This window comes from Jaculus jaculus, chromosome 18 (genome assembly GCF_020740685.1).
Source record: "Jaculus jaculus isolate mJacJac1 chromosome 18, mJacJac1.mat.Y.cur, whole genome shotgun sequence".
NCBI classification, from domain to species: domain Eukaryota; kingdom Metazoa; phylum Chordata; class Mammalia; order Rodentia; family Dipodidae; genus Jaculus; species Jaculus jaculus.
In genome coordinates, this window is record NC_059119.1 from 49,835,908 (window position 1) to 49,853,515 (window position 17,608).

The following is a 17,608-nucleotide window of genomic DNA, read 5'->3' on the forward strand; positions in this document are numbered from 1 at the left end:
TTGAGTAAGGACCTCCTGCACAATTTAGCCCAGGTTAAGTCCTTCTAGACTAGCGTCTGGGTTAGTGCTCTGACAGGACCTGTGAGCTCTGGGAAAACCTGGAGTGGACCAGACAGAGCTGAACATGAAACTTGGTGGATTTGTTTTGTGTGAAACAGAGTCTCACAGTGCAGATTAGGTTGATCTCTAACTTATTATGGAGTCCACTCATGATCTTCTTGTCACCAGCTCCCCAATGCTGGTGCCTCCATGCCCAGCTTAGCTGTTCTTGACATATTCCTGAGTGTAAAAAACCAATCATATAATAAATAATACATAAATGAGAGAGAGGCATGATAGACATCAGATCATCAAAGCTAAACTCGGAGGGGGTAGTGACTGGGGTGATGTTTAGATTTTTCTACGCCACACTTTATTATCTGAGTTTTCTTCTATAAACAACTAAGGCTAGAATAACTTTATAAACCTTTTAATTTAAAACAAAACGATGCTGGGCAGATAGTTCAGTCGATTACGTGAACTCTTGTTGTGCACGTGCTCTGTCCCAGACCGCGGCCAAGTCCCGTGGAGTCGGCACTTAGCGGGTCACCGCCGCCTCCCGAGCACCTTAAAGTGATGCGAAACAAACAGCTCTGCGTGCTGCCCGTTACTCCTTGGGCTTACAGATGGGGTAATGGATGCCTCATTCTTCTATGCTCTCTTGCTAAGTTATGAATTGAATTGATATAAGACTGTTTACTGGGAGAAAACCCATTTTTATTATGTGCATATTCACAAGAACCCCATCAGATTTGAGACTTTGAGAACCAGATGAGAAAAGCTTGCAGCGGCGTTGCTTCCCAGCTGCAGACAGGAATGGGGCTGTGGCTGTAGAGATGGGACAAGGTGTGGGAGAAGGAGAGGAGGAGTTAGTCGTGCGGCCAGTGGAGGCGTCCTTGTCCTGCAGACCCGCCAGGTTTCAGGTAAAGAGCTTCTCTGAGCAGTCCTCCTCCCTCTGTCCTTGCACAATTGCTCTGCAGGTGTAAATACTGTCTCCAGAGCTGTTCAGAGCGCTTCCTGAGGCTGCAGTTTCTAAGCATAACCAGGTCAACAGGGGCCAGTGAAGTCTATCTGTGCTCTTGTACAGTTGTACTTTGGGGTGGTATGTCCTGAGCCCCAACAGGCATCTCCTTGGTTCTACTGGCATGTCCTCACATGGTGGGACCTGGGTTAACACACCTCTTGCAGAGTCTGACAGTTCTGGGTTTAAACCTGCTTTGGGCTCGTCCTTTATCCTGGCTGGCCTGTCTTCACCAGTGTCTGCCTGTTTCATCCCATTCACAAAGTTTAATTGTCTTTCCTCTTCCTCCGGGTTTGGTTTTCCTTTTTGGTTATCCCTTCTATTGTTCCCTAAAGTTGCTGGGCTAGTTTTGACTGCACAGATAAGCAGGTTTGAAATGGCTTGTCACTGAAGAATTTACCCTCAGGGCTTCTTATATCTTTGGAGGCAACATCAGCCTATTTGCTTGTTTGGGTGAACTAAAATTGAACTGTTTGTAAACCAGTGAGATAAGCCTTATCTGTTTGTGTTTAAGAAATGTCAAGTCCTGACAGGCTGTGTATTACTCATTGAAGAGTCTGAATACCATTTATGGATAACTAATGATGAACTTTGTGAAATTGTTGTTTTGTTACCATGTTAGTCATAATAATTCCTCTTTTCCTTTTCTATCCATTCCTTTGCTTTTTTCACTCAGCAGCTATTTCTTAGGGGTTGTTGTTTTAAACTGATCTACTCTTTTTTTCTGACTTTTGTTTTTTTTGGTTTTTTTTTTTTATCTTGAGGGTGGAACCCAGGACCTAACGTAGGCTAGGCAAGTACTCTACCGCTGAGCTTTTTCACCATCCCCGTTTTGGGCTTATTTGGGGTGATTGTTTACTGGGTACTAAGCTGTGAGCTGGCATCATACTTAGATGAAGCTCGTGGTAGTCTGTATTCTGATGGGGGAGTGAGCAGGAAGCGCCGCGCATGACGTGCACGCAGTGCTGTGGCTGGGACAGCGCAGGCTGGGGTGTAGGGTAAGCACAGGTGCCTCGGTCAGATGCAGAGAGGGGTCGAGGGCGTCCCTCAAGGGTGCGTGTGTGGCACTGCTGAGGGTGAAGTCTGAAGAGGGGCGCCTCTTGAAGGTCATCTTTGAGGGAAGAAGCAGTTCTTGTGGAACCCTGAGTGAGTTGGTTGGTTCTCACAAGAATATATTGTAACAGGAGTGGTCTTGATCCAAGAATTGCTCTCTTGTGTCCCATTTGGTGATGTAATCTCTTTCTTCCAGAAATCCTCTCAGCTGGTTTTGTTGTCTTTATCAGAGCCAAGCTGATGCTGGAATCATACCTGTACCTCTCCAGAATTATGGACAAATATTAACTGCTTTATACACACATACACACTACCTTTAGACATTTTGTAACTGATAAACTATCATTAGACTTAAGATATCAGGACCCACAATGTCCTGGAAGATAAGCCTGCCCCAGCCAGAAATGGAAGTATTATTTAGAATCAGGCTTGTAAGAAGGGTGGGAGTGTAGGGGAGAAATATTCTCAGAAGAGGGTACATTTGCCCAGGTTGACCTGGAATTCACTATGTAGTCACAGGTTGGCCTCAAACTCATGGCAGTCCTCCTACCTCAGCCTCCCAAGTGCTGGGGTTAAAGGCATGTGCCATCATGCCTGGCAATTTGGGCCTTTTAAAGTAAGTTTATATGACAGAGCTGTACAGGCAGCCTGGTATCTCTGAACACAGCATGAGCACCTCATGAGCAGTATTCTGCATGCAGTATGCCCACAGACTCTCGTGTCATCATGGCTAGCACTAGGGTACTGCCGTCCAAGTGAGGGGGCTGTAGACCTTTGGTGTGCTGACGTGGGGGTGAGGGAAGCTCGGGTGAGCTGCTTACGTGATTGCTGTGTCTCTCCCGCCGTCACCGCTGGCGCTTGGTCCCCGGCTCGGCCCCGTCGCTGTCGCGTAGCTCTCGGGTGAGCGCGGGGAGCTCAGCCTCGTCTCGCTGGTGGGTGCAGAGCCGGGCTGACGCTCGCAGACGAGCTTGCAGAGCGCGCTTCGTTTCTGTCTTCTAGACTTGGAACCTGGCCCTTTGGGTAAGCTAAAGGAGAAAGCCAACGTTTCCTAAAGCATTGAATGCCTTATTTAAGCATTGCAGGCTAGAAAGACAGCTGTTTGCTCCAGAAAGCAGCACAGAAAGGCTCGCGAGACGGCTGTACTGTTGAAGTGCTTGCCCGCAAATCCCAAGGACCCCAGTTCTGTTCCCACGGACTCACACAAAGCCAGATGCACAGGGGGGCACATCACTCTGCAGCTTATTTGCAGGGGCTGGAAGCCCTGGTGCGCCCATTCTGACCCCTCCGGTATAGGTCACTTTCTCGGTCTCTCTCTGTTTCTGCCTCACGCTGTCTCTCAAAGACATGCATAAAATACTTTTTAAAAAGAAAAGACCACTTAAGCAAAGTCAGAATTCTCTTTGGAAAAATAATTGTAGCTTTCCTAAAAACCTTGTACTTTAAGATTATCTTTATTACTCTTGATTTACCCCTTGGCATGTCTATATACCTTTTATAATCTTTTCATCTCAATACATAGTTTTTCCTGGAATTATACTGCATTTGTAATGAATTCAGGGAGAATTTCATCTTTAAAATGAATATTTTAACCGTAGATATTTCATGGACCTTGGTGTGAAAGCTCAAACCATAGTAGAAGAAACCATAGAAAAACCTGTGGTTCTTTGAAGTAGGCAGTGTATGTGATGCTGAGTCTTCATTCAGCAGAGCGTCTGGAGTTGATGGAAGTGACAGGCTAGGGAGTGTTTGTGCCACACTTTCTGAGTAATTCTTGAATAGTTACAGGGACTGACTACCCTAAATGTTATATTTAGCTTGAGATTTTTAAATTTATTTATTTGAGAGTAACAGACAGGGAGAGAAAGAGGCAGAGACAGAGAGAATGGGCATACCACGGCCTCCAGCCACTGCAAATGAACTCCAGACGCGTGTGCACCCCCTTGTGCATCTGGCTAACGTGGGTCCTGGGGAATCAAGCCTCGAACCGGGGTCCTTAGGCTTCACAGGCAAGCACTTAACCGCTAAGGCATCTCTCCAGCCCTAGCTTGGGATTTTTGGCTTGCTGTGTAGTCTTAGGAACTATTTTTAGGACCTTGACTGAGTTCAAGAATTGTTTTTATAAAGATGGAAAAGGTAATCCTTGTAGGTGTCGCCTGGAATTAGCAAGAACCTTACATGCCAACTCTGTACTTCTGGTCACCATGCTCCAGAGCAGTGGTACTCACTCGGGCCATTTTCTTCTGAGCAAGTGCTTGGTCATATCTGGAGATCATTGACTGTTATGATTAGAGAGAGGGTTGCTGGCCTAGTCACACCTAGCTAATAGATATCTTAGCATCTCCTGACCATCCTGCAACACAGCAGACAGACCGTGCAGGTCCCAGGTTGAGAAGCCTGGTCCGGACCCACCCTTATCACCGCAGAGGGCAGAGCCAGGCGGGGATGACTGTGCTTGTAGTTCAGGTCACTTGTGCAAACTTGGCATGCTTATCTTGCATATCTCTTCCCTGACAGAATTCAACATCAAGTATTTGTAGACATACATAATCTTAAGTGTGGGGATAGAAGTCCAGGCACCAAGAGCACTTCCAAAAACATAATTATATGCACTACTTCTCTTAATTGTTAAATTGAAATTGAAGATGCAGTGGGCTTTCTTCACTTTATCTCATTAAATATACGACAGATGACCTTCACTATCTTCCTTTGAAGGGGGAGGCAAAGGCATTGTTATCAGATCAGAAAAAATGAATGATCATTTCTTTCTTATTTCTCCCGCCACAGAATGACAGGCAGAGAGTTCTTCTCTCGTTTCCCAGAACTGTATCCCTTTCTTCTCAGACAGTTGGAAGCTGCGGCCAGTACAGTGGACAGGTAAGAAGGCAGGCTGGCCAAGTGAGGACCTGGCGGGGAGCATTTTATGTGAAAGAAAGATTTTTGTTTAGTCAGCATTTTGTTTTGTTTTGTTTTGTTTTTTGAGGTAGGGTTTCACCCTGGTCCAGGCTGACCTGGAATTCACGATGTCGTCTCAGGGTGGCCTCAAACTCTCGGTGATCCTCCTACCTCTGCCTCCCAAGTGCTGGGATTAAAGGCGTGCACCACCACGCCCAGCTCTAGTCAGCAATTTTTAATCAACTTCTTTGTAACATCTATGGCTTTAAGAAAAAACAACGAACATATAATTATATCATTGAGTTGTGAATGTAACTTAGTTGTTAAAGTGCTTATATGTCTGGGAGTAGCCATGAGTTTGGTCCCTGTACTGTCCAAAACAAGAGCCTTTAATACTATCATGTTGCTTGGCTAGATTTATACCTGAAAAGTTGTGTTTTTGTTAGATTTTTAGATTTAATTTTGTCTAGTTTAATCTTGTTTTCAGTACCAGTTAAGGACTAGCTTCTTAGACACGTGATGATTTCTCCTGTTTCTATTTTCATGTGGAGTTTGCTTATTTGAGTATCAGTTTTTATTACTGTCCTGTTGCAGCTCACTGTTGTGAAACTAGAGCTGTTAGCTAACTAACCTGGTTACTTGTGATCAGGCATGGGTCTGCCTAAGCAAAAATGACTAATAACTTTGAAAGCTAAGCAGCATCAATAAAAGGCTGCCAGTCTCATCAGGGCAGAGAGAAACATTCGCGTTGCCCTTGCAGTCACACTCTGCAGCTGGTGATCACACGTTCAGTGTGGCTTTCTTGCAACATGTGCTTTTTGTACTCCTCCGGCATTGTTTATATGAATTGTCTGTCATGGGAAAATAAAATTACATTGATAACTTTTACTTTTGTTTATTCTTTCCTTGCATTACTGGTTTGTGCAGACAGGGCTTTCTGGCCTGGTAAGTAATGGTCTGCTCATGGTTTCTTAAATACATTTGGACCTGGAAGGCGTCACATCTCATACTCTGAAACAGCACATTCTGCTTAAGCAAATGATTAACTTTGAAAAGATGCTTGTGTGCAAAAGCCCAATTCCTGTCCCTGCAGGGACTTTTCCTCCTGATTCACACTAGGAAGACGGGGCGTGAATGGAGAAAAGTGACCAAAGGAAAGCTAGCCCTTTGTGCTGTATTCTCACGTCATATTCATAAGTACTTAATGACAGTGTTTGAAAGTGGTGTCTGACTTCTTCCATCTTCAATCTTCTGTACAATGACTTTTTTTTTTTTTTTCAGTGAGATGGAAGGGCCAGATCGTCACCCAAGCATGTTCCTCTTGCTTTTGATATTGGAGAGACTCTACCCATCCCCGATGGATGGCACATCTTCTGCGCTCAGCCTGGCACCTTTTGTTCCTTTCATTATCAGGTAGCGTTGTGCTCAAGGGAAGTGATTTTATATTTTGGGAAGCATCTAGAAAGGCAGAAGCCTGACCCTCTCTGCCATGGCGCCTTACTGGCCCCCAGTGCTCTGGAGGAAGAGGCTTATATTGTGGGTGTGGACATTCATTAGCACCTACTATGGAAGTAGTCTTTGCCTTAGTGTTGACCAGAGATAAACCATTTTCAAAAACATGCCTATCACTTGTATTATGCCTGTGTTGTACCTGGACAGCCTGGGAAGGAATTGGTCCTGGGACGTATTCCCTGTCCAGTGGAGTAAGAGCACATCAGGACATCTGTCTCTGCACTCTGGAGGAGTCAGAGCCTTCCGAGGTGGCAGTCCTGGGCAGTGCCACATAGCACATGTTCCCACTCACCTTCTCTTTCAGACTTGGAGGGTCTTGAAGCACCTTAACCCTGCAGTACCCGGGGGATTCGCCCATAGCCCGCTTTCCTGCCTGCAGGACTGTTGCCGCAGACCTGTTTCAGGTTCGGGCCCCGTCAACTCCTAGCCACGTTTTTTACTTTGAACACAAAATGTTGCACTCACCCTAACGTGTTGGGCCTCCAAAAAGTGTTCACCTTTTCCTGTGAAACATGTCAGAATCCTATCACATTAGTTAGCTTTTATCCTTCTTAACAAATCAACACCTGAAATGTGTCTACTGAAAATCAAAATGGATTTAGAAGTATAAGCACACCAAGCTCAAGGAAACGTGTTCATTTGTGTAGTTCTCTGGGTTCCACTTGCATTTCAATGTGAGAAACCATTAAACACAAGATTTGGACATGTGATTGCTATTTGTCACCAAACCCTGTCTGTGGCTATGTTATCTTTGATCACACAGATGACTCACTCGTACTGCTTTTGTTTCCTGCTATACCAATTTACCATTTGCCTCATCCAACACTTGGTGATTCATTTTAGGAATATGAGTTGTAAATTTTACTTTCAAGAGCCTCAAAAATGTTCTCTTTCCTGAATACTTGGGGGGGTGCACAGAGGGAATCTTAAATGCTTTCACACAGTTGGTAGGGTAAATACACAAGCAGAACCACAGTGCATTTTAGAGATTAAGATGTGCCAGGTTGGGAAGAGGGTTCAGCGGTTAGGTGTCCTGGTTAACCAGTCCCCATGAAAAGTGACGCATGTGTCTGGAGTTCGTTGGCATTTAAAAATTTGAGAAACACTGTTCTCTGACACACACATACACTCAGTGACTGAGAGTAAGAGGCCCTGGTACGCCCACTTTCTTTCTCGCTGGGTTTTTTTTTTTTTTTTTAAATCTCTCTCCTTTTCTCTGCTTGCAAATAAATAATAATGTTTTTTAAAAATTTGAAAAAAGGAATGCCCTAGAATGCTATCATCTGTATGAGGACATTCAGTTGGCAGCTTTTTACTGGTCAGTCTATTATCTTGTTATCTGTTGTATCTTAGAAGACAGAAATTGCTACAGTGAAAATATCTATCCAAACATACTTGTTTACATATAATCAGAAGGTACACTTATCAGATTTCATGTACATATTTGCTATAATAGACAAGGATTACATTCATATGGAAGATTTAAATATTACTCTAAAGCCAGTGTCCTTAGTATATTGTTGGTTGTTTACATGATGCTAGGAATCAAACCCAGAGCCTTATATATGCTCAGCAAGCACTCTCCAGGGAGCTATATTCCAGCTTGATACATTGTTTTTCTAAACTCAAAAAGGTTTTTTTTTGTTGTTTTGTTTTGTTTTTCAAGGTAGGGTCTCACTCTGGCCCAGGTGGACCTGGAATTCACTATAGTCTCCAGGTGGCCTTGAACTCATGGCGATCCTCCTACCTCTGCTTCCCGAGTGCTGGGATTAAGAGGTGTGTGTCACCTTGCCTGGCTCAGGTTTTGTTTTTTGTTTTTTTTTTTTAACTCAACAAAGCAAGAAACTTGCTACTTACCTTGTCCTGCCAGTAAAAATGCCATGGCTGACAGTTCCTATCTGTCAGAATATAGAATTTCAGAATGCCACCAACAATAGAAGTTCCACAGGTTATTAATCCTTAGAGAGGCAGTGAACTCTCAGTCACTGAGTGTATGTGTGTGTCATAGAACAGTGTTTCTCAAATTTTTAAATGTAAACCTACCACTTGAGAATCTTGTAAATTCAGATTCGGGAGATTCTGGGGTGAGTCTGAAAGTCTGCCTTTCAAATAAGCTCCAATCTCCAGGTAATGTGATGCTGCTGGTCCCTGGACCACACTTTGAGTAGCAAGATTAAGTTTGAGCTATTGAATGTAAACACCATCAGAGCCACACACAGAGACACCACTAATAAACCAGGCAGCAGTGGAGTCACGCTCAGGTCAGGCCATGTAAGGGGTTCTTAAGAAGTGGATTTTGACCCAGGAGTGCAGAGAATGAACAAGATACTATTCTGCGTGGAGTGGTCAGTGGAAAATAGATCAACCTTTGTTGGAACCTACCTTTTTATTCGGTGCTGACCATTTTGCTTACAACGACTCTGAGAGAACATGCTGTCACCTCCATTTTCCATTGGGAAGCAGGTTCAGCAAATGCTCCAGTTACGGGTAAACTCTGAACATGAGTGAAGGCTTTGTTCAGAGTGGAAAATGTATTCTTTCTTTCCTTTCTCTCAGGTTTTTTTTTTTTAAGATAGTGCCTTGATAGATAGCTGAGGGTGGCCTTGAACTAGCAATTCTCCCATCTCTCAGGAGCTGGCATAACAGATTTTTGCTACCATACTTGGAATCACATATTCGTTCTGTTGTACCAAAGCAATTAGCTTCCTTTGTGTGGCCAAGTACTTCAACCACACTGAATGCTCCAGAAGGCCCAGTTGTGTGCAGCTGGGAGGTGAGGAGCTCATGCCCACCGTTGCTCCATGTGCGTATAGGATGTGTCCTGGCTGTGGGAGTGACGTCCCCTCCAGTGGCAGAAGGTACTCACCTCACTCTCCTGGGAGTTTGCTGGTGGGGCTGCTCAGCCACGCGTGCTCAGGGCACCCCGGTGAGACGGTGGCGTGGGATGAGGAGCGTGTCCTGGAACACACAGAGGAAGGCTGCCTCCTCTTTCTTGGTCATCTGTTGTAAAGGAGAAGCAGCTTAGATTTAGGAAGCCCAGCTTGGAGTTTCCTTAGTGTACTAGAAGGACACCATATACTATCTACAGTATTAACTGGGGAAAAGAACCATAAGCTGATGTTTTAAAATAGTGAAAATGACTTAAGAAACAACTGCTGGGTGTGTGGTGCAACCTTTAACCCCAGCACTACTGATGCAGAGGTGGGAGGACTGCTGTGAGTTCAAGGCCAACCTGGGACCACAGGGTGAGTTCCAGTCAGCCTGGGCTAGAATAAGACCCTACCCTGAAAAAACCAAAAATCAAAAACAAAACAAACAACAACAAACGCCCCACCACCTGTATACGTTAGGTTTCATGACTAAAGGGAGAGAGAGACTGACCATTGAGCCTATAACCGCAAGCAAGGCTTGTGCTGCTGCCTGCGGTCAGGACTGCACGGGTGAGACTTGGCGTACCAGCAGAAAAGTGGGTGGGGATCATCTGTTATTCACGGTAGCATTCACACTTGGGAGAATTCTGTTCCGGCTCCAGGGTACACGTTCACCTGCAGCAAATAAACTGGTAGGAGTGCACCGAGGCTGCTCTGGCCCTGCCAACGTGATCGCACCAGGCAGGCAAGAAGGAACGCCTGTCAGCGCGTTTTATGCGCCTTTGATTTGGTGTGCTTACCTCCTGCTCACTTCCTCTCTGCACTACTAAGTGTATTTGTAGGTTCAGCTCTTTATTTCACATTTCAAAACTACCCAAGCTTAGTTCCCTCTTGGTTTTCTTTGTCACCTTGAATCTTAAAAGTTACTGATTCAGATTTTCCAAAGTATCATGTTAGGATGGCTGTATCATCTTGGAATTCAGATGGTAATATTAGTCCCAGACTATATTCTTAACAATTTTTTAAAATCTGGTGTATTTCATGTGCTTAATTCTGTGCTTAATCCAGAGACCCAGACCTGTACTTTATCAATCAACATGATGTCTTCAGTTTAAGACCTTTCCCTCTTCCATTGAAAGTTCACAAAGCAGAGTAATTCATATTTTAAAAGGAATCCCAACTAGCTCCCCGAATACAGCTTACTAGTGCCCGCTTGCCCAGGACTTTCTGGAGACTTAGGCTCTTTTCTGACACTGAAAAGGCTCTGGACATGAACCTTGGAATTCGTTCCCGCTCACGGGCAAATTTCACGTGGGAGGCCGCCCGGGACTGTGACCAGGGCGTCCTGAGCAGGCCCAGGCCCAGCAAGAGGCTGCTGGTTCTCCGTGCACTCCGCCACTCGCTTGTCGTGACCCTCGCGCAAAGCCCGATGCCTGCTCTGGACCGGTGTGCTGGCTTGCATGCGTGTGAGAAGGCCTTCTCCTGCTGATGGCCTGAGACCTCAGCATCTGTTTAACCCCTGAGGGAGAAATCCCTTCAATGCCTGTCACTTGTTTGAGTTTTTTTTTGGGGGGGGGGCAGATGAGGGGTGGGGACCGAGCTTGTAAAAGGTTTTCCTTCCCTTTCGCTGCCCGACTTACGCTGTTTTTCCCCTAGTCCATTTTAGTCACTGTTTTCGGTAAAATCTGTCCTCCTTTCCCTGACATACAATGCAGCACGCACAGCAGCGCAGTCTTGACTAAACGCACAGCCGTTAGGAACTGCCACAGGGACCTGTGCAGAGGAAACCTTTAGTGGAAATATGAACATCTAGTTAACAATCTAGGAACGGAAAAGTGTATGTTTCACATTTTTATACATTTTATTTATTTATTTGAGAGAGACACAGAAGAGAGAGCGAGAGAATAGACCTGCCAGGGGCTATGGCCACTACAAAGGAGCTCCAGACACTTCTGCTACTGTTGTAGGCAGGTTTGCATTCTGGGTAGAAATCACCCAACCAAGAGCAGCTTCCGGGAAAAAGAGATGTATTTTTGTTTACAGGCTCGAGGGGAAGCTCCAAAATGGCAGGAGAAAACAGTGACATGAGCAGAGGGTGGACATCACCCCCTGGCCAACATAAAGTGGACCATAGCATCAGGAGAGTGTGCCAAACACTGGCAAGGGGACACTGGCTATGACACCCATAAGCCCGCCCCCAACAATGCATTGCCTCCAGAGGCGTAAATTGCCAAATCTCCATTAGCTGGGAACCTAGCATTCAGAACGCCTAAACTTATGGGTGACACCTGAATCAAACCACCACATTCCGCCCCTGGCCCCCATAAACTGATATCCATACATGATGTAAAATACAATGCATTCAGTCTGACTTTAAAAGTCCCCATAGTTTTAATCAATCCCAATGATGTTCAAACATCCCCATAATCCAAGGTCTTTTAACTGAGCCATAATAACAAAAAATAACTTCAAAAAACCTATAATGGGACAGAATAAACATTCACACTGCAAAAGATGGCATTGGGCATAGCAAAGAAACATTCAACCAATACAAGATTTAAAACAACCAGGCTAACACCAAACTGTAGCTCTAAGTCCAGCAACTCTAGCCAGTGACAAATCTCCAAGTCCGATAATTCTAACCAGCAACAAGTCTCTGGAGTTCCAATTCCATTCCTCCAGTGAGGCTACTCACAGTCCTGGAAAACTTCATCCCGGGTGGGCAGCTTTCCTTAACAGCCATCTCGTGGTCCTGGCATTTCCACTGGGTCTTCACTGTAAGCCACGGTTCATCCTCATGGCCCCATGGGGTCTCCATGCAGGCATCCAGCAAACCTGTTTCACACTACCCATGGCCATTTCCAAAACACAAGACCATGTTGCAAACTCAATGACCCTCTCTTTCCTGCATTTCTTATACTCCACAATACCAGGTAGGGTGCCAGTTTGTTAATCCAGGGGGGGAATAAAGAAGACTTTGAAGAACAAGACACTCCTTGAGCACTCAGGCCCCTTCCAAAGAGTCTACATTCTTCATGTTGCCCCAGTACAGGTCAGCTGGCCCAATCTCAATGTTTGTAATCTCTCAAACAATTTGCAGGTGAATGGGCAGCCACTTCAGCCCAAAGATTTCTTTTTTTTTTTTTTTTCTGTGCCACATCCCTCTGCTCACACCAGTTCATTTCTACACAATGCAACCCTGCACAACTTCTCAAGACACAGGCATCACAGCAAGCTTCTCACATACACTGCTAGCTTAGTCCAAGCAAAGCTCTTTTTCACCCTTGTAAGCCAAACCTCACAGTCCATAGTTCTTACTGCATTCAAGTCTTTCAACTCTGACCAGAATGGTCCATCAAGCTGTACTTACAGCACTGCAAGACATCTCTTAGGCTAAGGTTTCAAATCCTTCCACATTCCTCTTAAAAATCAGCTCCAAAAGGCCAGAGCCACACAGTCAGGTGTCTAGCAGCAATCCCACTCCTCAGTACCACTTTACTGTTGCAGTCAGGTTCACATTGCTGGTAGAAATCACCCAGCCAAGAGCAGCTTCTGGGAAAAAGAGATGTATTTTTGCTTACAGATTCGAGGGGAAGCTCCACAATGGCAAGGGGAAACGATGGCATGAGCAGAGGATGGACATCACCCCCTGGCCAACATAAGGTGGACCATAGCAACAGGAGAATGTGCCAAACACTGGCGTGGGGAAGCTGTCTATAACACGCATGAGCCCACCCCCAACAATGCACTGCCTCCAGGAGGCGTAAATTCCCAAATCTCCATCAGCTGGGAGCCCAGCATTCAGAACTCCTGAGTTTATGGGGACACCTGAACCAAACCACCACAACTACCTTGTGCATCTGGTTTATGTGGGTACTGGGGAATTGGACCTGGGTCCTTAGGCTTTACAGGCAAGCACCTTAACTGCCAAGCCATCTCTCTAGCCCATGTTTCACATATTTTTAAAGATACATTCATTATTTGCAAGAAGAAAGAAGGTAGGGAGGAGAGAATAGTTACACTCCCAGGCCACTGCAAAGAACTACAGACACTTCGTGCATCTGTCTTTACATGAGTACTTAAGAATTGAACCCAGGCCATCAGGCTTTGCAAACAAGCGACTTCAACTGTTGAGCCATTTCCCTAGTCCTGTTTTATGTATTGGAAAAATATTTCACAGACCTTTTTATCAAGGAAGTAGTCAGCTTCTCTTCTTTTATATAGCACTGATAGACCCTTTGTATTGAACTAGTCTTACCAAAGAAGGGGGTGGGAATACAAAAACTAAGTGTTGGAAGCTGGGCATGGTGGCACACACCTTTAATCCCAGCACTTGGGAGGCTGATGTAGGAAGCTTGCCATGAGTTCAAGGCCACCCTAAGACTACATAGTGAATTCCAGGTCAGCCTAAGCTCGAGTGAAATCCTACCTCAAAAAAATAAAATAAATAAAAATTCCCACTAAGTGTTGTTTGTTTGCTTTGTTTCTTGAGGTAGAGTGTTGTCCTAGACAGGCTGACCTGAAATTCACTATGCAGGTTGCCTTCAACTCACATGGATCCTCCTACCTCTGCCTCCTGAGTGCTAGGTTTAAGGTGTACACCACCACACTGGCCCACTTTTGTTCTGTTTCTTAAGCCAAGCAGTGGCATTGGGAAATAATACTGACTCTGGCTTTGTTTTCTTTTAAAGTTACATAATTGCTCCTGACCAAGGTGATAAAGCGAAACAGCTTGTCCTCCATGATGGAGGCTTTGCAGGAAACTGTGATTGGTTTCTGCTTTCATTTGAGTCCTAACACCAGGAACTCTCCTTCCAGGATGTGTCACATTTCCGTAACACGCGTGTGCATGTGTGCGTGCATGCGTTTTGAGCAGGGTCACAGGTAACCCAAGGCTGACTGTGACATCACTGTAGCCAAAGGTGACCTTGAAACTTCCGATCCTCCTGCCTGCACCCTCCAGGCGAGCACTGCCATGCCAAACAGATGGTGAGCAGGGCCGTTAGTGTGCTAAGGGTGCACTCTAGTGATGGAGCTTCCTCCCTTTTCTACCTGCCCTGCCTTCCCAGAGCCCTGTCCATAATGAGAGAGAAAGGAAACAGGCAGAGTGCTTTCAGCCTCGCCAATGTGGATGGATGTCTTGCCCTTCGCCCCTCTGCCCCTTCGCTCCTGTCTGCCCCCTTCCTGTGAAGTCTGAAGCATTTCTTTGAACTTCCTGCCTTGCCAGTCATTAGCACTGTCTCATACTATAATGCTCAAGCATGTCTTCTCTTTTTTTTTATTGTTTTATTTATTTATTTATCTGAAAGAGAGAGGCAGAGGAAGAGGCAGGTAGAGAGAATGGGTACATCAGGGCCTCCAGCCACTGCAAACTCCAGACACATGAACCACCTCGTCCATCTGGTTTACATGGGTCCTGGGGAATCAAACCTGGGAATCAAACACAGGCAGGTTCCTCAACCACTAGGCCATCTCTCTAGTCCAAGCATGTTTTCTTTAACTCAATCTTAATCGCTTTCCATGCAAAGCCAGCTATGGCTTTTGTTGTTTTGTAGTATTTTTCTCTACTTAGTCCAGACTTGGGCCCAGAGTTAGACCGAGTATCGTGAAACTGAAACTAGCATGTAACTGAGACTGTATCGGAGCCGACCTGTCTATCTCTGAAGTGCTCAAGAGTCCTGTAGTTCTGCAGCGTTGGAGCCACGTTTTGTATCCCGCCAGCCACTGGTCTTGTAGAGAGGAGACCCAGCTGGGCTCATGGTTTACCCAGCCTTTAAGGAGTCAAGACATTTGCTTATGTTGTGAGTCACCTCTGTGACTTTTGGCTTCCTTTTTAAACAAGTTTCAGTAAATTAAGGTCTTGGACTGGATGTTATCGAAGTCCCCTCTGGTCTCATTATTCTACCTAGACTGCACTCTTCTCTGGCTGTGCTCCAGGGAGGGCTGTGGAGGCCACCATGTAGTGCTCTGCTCCAGGCTTTAGAGAGGCCTGACTGATAGGAGAGAAGAGACACAGTTATATAACTAAGCCAAAACATTAATAGAGCGTGAATAGAGGAGCCTATAGAAGAGCCTCAACGTGTTTCAAGCTATAGATCAATATAATAAGGGCAGATCTCCTACTTTAAAATAGCACTCCTAGGATTGCTTATTCATAAAAATTCTACAGAAAAGGATTAATAGTATATAATGGGGAGAGGAGAAAGGAAGGGGAACACTTAAAAATGGCTTTTGGGCAGGAGAGATGGCTTAGCGATTAAGGCACTTGCCTGCAAAGCCTACGGACCTGGGTTCTATTCCCCAGCACACCTATCAAGCCAGATGCACTAGATGGCGTATGCATTTGGAGTTTGTTTACAGTGGCTACAGGCCCTGGCATGCCAATTCTTTCTATCTGCCCCTCTCTGTCTGTCTCTCTTGAATCAATCAATAAATAAGTGAAATTATTTTTTTTTAAATGGTTCTAAAGTTGGGGTTGGGGAGACAGGTCAGTGGATAAAGCACGTGCCATGCAAGCAAGAGGGCATGAGCTCGGTCCGGAGGGCACATGCAGGGCTGACACCGCGGGGGTGCCCTTCGCCTCAGCAGACTGCTGCCGGGAGGGAGGCGGGGACAGGCGACTGCCGCAGACAAGGTGGAAGGTGAGGACTCGCACCCAGAAGTTGTTCCTTTACCTCCACACGTGTGTAGGGAACATTCGTGAACATGCGCACGCATGTGCGCGCACACACACACACACACACACACAATTGTTTGAAAATTTATACAGAGTGGTTGTATATATAACTGTACCTTTTCAGTATATTTATACTGTGTGTGGTCAGTCAGTCAGGGTAAGCGGTAAGTCCATCACCTCGTACGTTTGTCATTTCTTTGTGTTGAGAACACTCAATTCTGAGAGTGCAGCCTTTGTTAGCATCCCCTGTGTCATGGCTCCACCAGTGAGTGGGCAGGAAGCATTTAAACCAGCTGCAGGTGAGGTGCTGAACATCCCTGGACCCAGAGAAGTGGACCCAGAACCATGTCAGCAATACTTGGGAAATGTGGGATGAGAATGTTGTGCTAGGAGCCCACAGAAAGATTTTCAAGGGAAAGTGCGTATTTGTTAGTGTCCAAATAGTTGAATTAACATTGGTCATTTTCAGCCAGATCATTAAATGGATTTCTTACAAGTGCTTAAAGTGTACTTTATTTGCTAAGAACCAGAAAGGATTCTCTAAGAATAAGTCATGCCTGAGTCATCTCATTGTTTTGATAGTGTTGCTAGGCTGTGGATGTAGACAGTACAATTGTAGTTAACATCTGAATTACATAAGTGAAAATAGACCTGATTGTGTGCTTATCAAATATGTATATGACATAGGCAAGAGAATCAAAATCCAGAAAAGTTCAAGGCAAACGCAAAGTCAGCACATGGCCCTCACCTCCATGTGGTTGCAGAAAATGGAAAAAAATTGGGAAACCATACTCGGATGTTTCAGTTCATCTGCGATGTGTTCCCATGCTGGGTGCTGGGCAAATGGTTGAAGGTGCACTGTTTTGTTTGTCTGATATAGTCAGTAATTGAAAAATAGGGTTCAAAATTGCCTTATAAAAGCAGAGGCTGAGACTACCAAGATAATATTTAATTTGGTTTTTGTTGTTTGGTTTTGCATTTTGATTTTTCTAGGTAAGGTCTCCCTCCAGCCCAGGCTGACCTGGAATTCACTATGTAGTCTCTGGGTGGCCTCAAACTCACAGTGATCCTCCTACCTCTGCCTCCCGAGCACTGGGACTAAAGGTTTTTCAGGGCTTGTTTCTACTTTTTTGAGGTAAGTTCTCATTCCATATTCTGATTTTGTTGTTTTTGGTTTGTGACTCTTTAAGGTAGAGAGACCATTTCATATTCTAATTTTTTAAAGTCAAAATTATATATGTATGAAGTGAAGAATGTCTGTTTTCATAGCAGCTTTTTTAGAAAAGGTCTTGGGTAATGACGTGTTCTGAGAGTCATGAGAAAGCAGTGTGACATGCAGCGAGTCTTCCCGAACTCCGCTGCTTAAGCTAGACCCACAGCATTCTGTTTATTATTCTGTTCTGGGATTCCCATTTTAGGAGGGTCATTGATAAACTAATATTTGTGCAGGAGCGGTGACCATAATGAGTAGGAAGCTAGGCATCTGGAAGTAGTTACCCTGGGAAGACTTGGTTGGCGACAACATGCTAATGGTCTTCACATACT

The 17,608-nt window shown here is 45.1% G+C and overlaps 1 protein-coding gene across 4 annotated transcripts in view; it reads left to right on the forward strand.

The window, feature by feature from the left end:
- The window catches only part of Thada (THADA armadillo repeat containing), a 343,908-nt gene that overhangs the window by 128,955 nt on the left and 197,345 nt on the right, over positions 1-17,608 (forward strand). For all 4 annotated transcript variants that reach the window (XM_045137566.1, XM_045137568.1, XM_045137567.1 and 1 more), the window contains 2 exons: positions 4,898-4,987; positions 6,287-6,418. In XM_045137566.1, coding sequence (XP_044993501.1) covers positions 4,898-4,987; positions 6,287-6,418 — 222 coding nt within the window. The remainder of the gene's footprint in view (positions 1-4,897; positions 4,988-6,286; positions 6,419-17,608) is intronic.